Source organism: Aplysia californica, unplaced genomic scaffold, assembly GCF_000002075.1.
Source record: "Aplysia californica isolate F4 #8 unplaced genomic scaffold, AplCal3.0 scaffold01678, whole genome shotgun sequence".
Classification (NCBI taxonomy): Eukaryota; Metazoa; Mollusca; class Gastropoda; order Aplysiida; family Aplysiidae; genus Aplysia; species Aplysia californica.
In genome coordinates, this window is record NW_004798948.1 from 20,597 (window position 1) to 22,822 (window position 2,226).

At 41.6% G+C, this 2,226-nt stretch overlaps 1 protein-coding gene across 1 annotated transcript in view; it reads left to right on the plus strand.

The window, feature by feature from the left end:
• LOC101846556 (calcitonin gene-related peptide type 1 receptor-like) overlaps window positions 1-1,670 on the plus strand; it is a 10,876-nt gene extending 9,206 nt beyond the window's left edge. Inside the window, exon 3 of the mRNA XM_005113168.3 lies at window positions 1,270-1,670. Within this exon, the coding sequence (XP_005113225.2) occupies window positions 1,270-1,444 (175 nt within the window). The 3' untranslated portion in view covers window positions 1,445-1,670. The remainder of the gene's footprint in view (window positions 1-1,269) is intronic.
• Window positions 1,671-2,226: the final 556 nt, after the last annotated feature.

Consider the following 2,226-nt stretch of genomic DNA (forward strand, 5'->3'; position numbering starts at 1 on the left):
CCTGGATGTACCTGTCTGCACATAGAAGGGGAGAGGGGGTTTCCACGCGGGGCCGGTATTTTATGCCTTTTTATAGGGCTTTTATCGCCATTTATATTCCTTTTTCTAATCCGGAGTGGTGGAGTCTTTTTTGTAATTCTATCTTTTTTGTCCCTGTGGCGTGGTTGCTCAACCCAGACGTAAAACATCAGTTGTTTGAAATTCTCTGCCGTCCTCGATTGGGGATCTCTGACTCCAATTTGAGACATATCCAGGTACCCTCTTCTCCCTAGGATAAATAAGTGCCCCTGAGGCCTTTGCAGCGAGTTCCCTGTCCAAACAGTTCTTGATTTTCTCTAAATTTTGTCCGGAATATCCGACCAGATTTCAATTTGGCCCTTCCCTCGCTTTTTCTCTTAGCTTCTCCACTCAGGGGAACCTTGACGATTCTGGGGGGGGGGGGGGGACAAGGCACTTGGCCAGACATACGCAGAGAAGAACAAAGAATAAGACAAATGAGAGAGAACAACGGACACAATACATAGACAGAGGCTTATGGCATAAAATTTGGAGATTGATGGGAAAGAAGGGGGGGGGGGGGGTCAAAGCGAATATGGAAAATATAATTGTATTTGGGCCCAATGGGCCCTAGCAAACCAGCTGATGAAGAGTCTCTTTAAAAGATGTTATTGTCGTTGTTGCTATTTTTTGCGGTTTTTAAAAGGGTTTTCTTCATCCTTTGTCTGTCTAAGAGCTTGGTTGTTTGTTGTTGTGGGGTTTTTAGTTGGGTTTTTTTAACCTGCTTATTCATATTATAACAATAAGTGAAAATCTTTAGGTTGTAAATGCATCTATCTATCCGTCCATCTATTCATCTATCTATATTACTAAATATCTATCTACCTATCTGTCTATCTATTATGTATAATTATATATGTATAATTATATATATATATATATATAAAATGTAATATACATGTGTTAAATATATAATATATATGATATGTATGTATATACATATATATATATATATATATATAAATATATGTGTGCGTGTGTGTTCATATTATCTATATCCATCTATCTGTCTATCTATCTATCTATCTACCTATCTATATATCTATCTATCTATCTATCTGTCTATCTATCTATCTATCTATCTATCTATCTGTCTATCTATATATCTATCTATCTATCTATCTATCTATCTATCTATCTATCTATCTATCTATCTATCTACCCATCACACGCTCGCCGCTTACTACCACTTTCTTTCCGTGCCCTGTGCAGACAGCTGAGGCAGCAACAGCGCATCCGGCTCCACGTGAGCCTCCTGGTATCAGCTGTGCTCGTGTCCATGTGTAAGCTGATCTGGGAACTGACCCTCACTCGGGACCGGCTGGACACTCAACGGGAGGACAAGGGCGAGGACTCTCTGCTAGAGCGGAACCCGGTGGGTAATTAGGCTTGGGAAATCTTTCATGGAGCAAAAAGAAAGACGGGAAAAAACCAGTTCCAGGGAGGGGGTTAATGAAAAATAGAAGCTGGATATGGAGGATGGTACTTAATGAGGCGGGGAGTGTTCTCTTTTGCAGGAAAACCACGGTGGGAAAATGGCTTTTTGCGGAAAATGTGTTTTGAATGGAGAGAGGAGGAAGAGGAGGAGCAATAGCAGGCAGCTGTAGAAAAGAAACGAAAAACGAGAGAGGAAAAGGAGGAGGAGGAGGGGATCGACGACAACGACGACAGTGAAGAAGAAAAAGAAGAGAAAGAAGAAGAAGGAGAAGGAGGAGGAGGAGGAGGAGGAGGAGGAGGAGGAGGAGAAGGAGAAAGAGAAGAAGAAGAGCAGTTTATCGTTACCGGCTTGAACCTTCTTTGAACCCAATAAAGTCACTGGATTGAATTTCACATTCCACCAGTCATGAAAATTGGAAATGACAATGACTGATTCAAATCTCAGCCATGAGACCTTTTGTGTACTCGTAGCACTCACTTTTAATATGTCAAACACATCTGACCATCACCACCTTTAGGGCTAGATTCAACAACCACTGATACTCTATACAAAAACATTCCTGCGTTCCAGTCGGCCAACATTTTAACAGCCCCGGCCAAAATGGAACCACTGAAATGCAGCGGGAGTACTCGTGATCTAGAGGTTACGGTGTTCACCTCTCGTTCAATAGGTCCCGTGTTCAGATCCGGATAGATACAGAAAATGTTATTCTCTAAAATATTCTCTTCCAC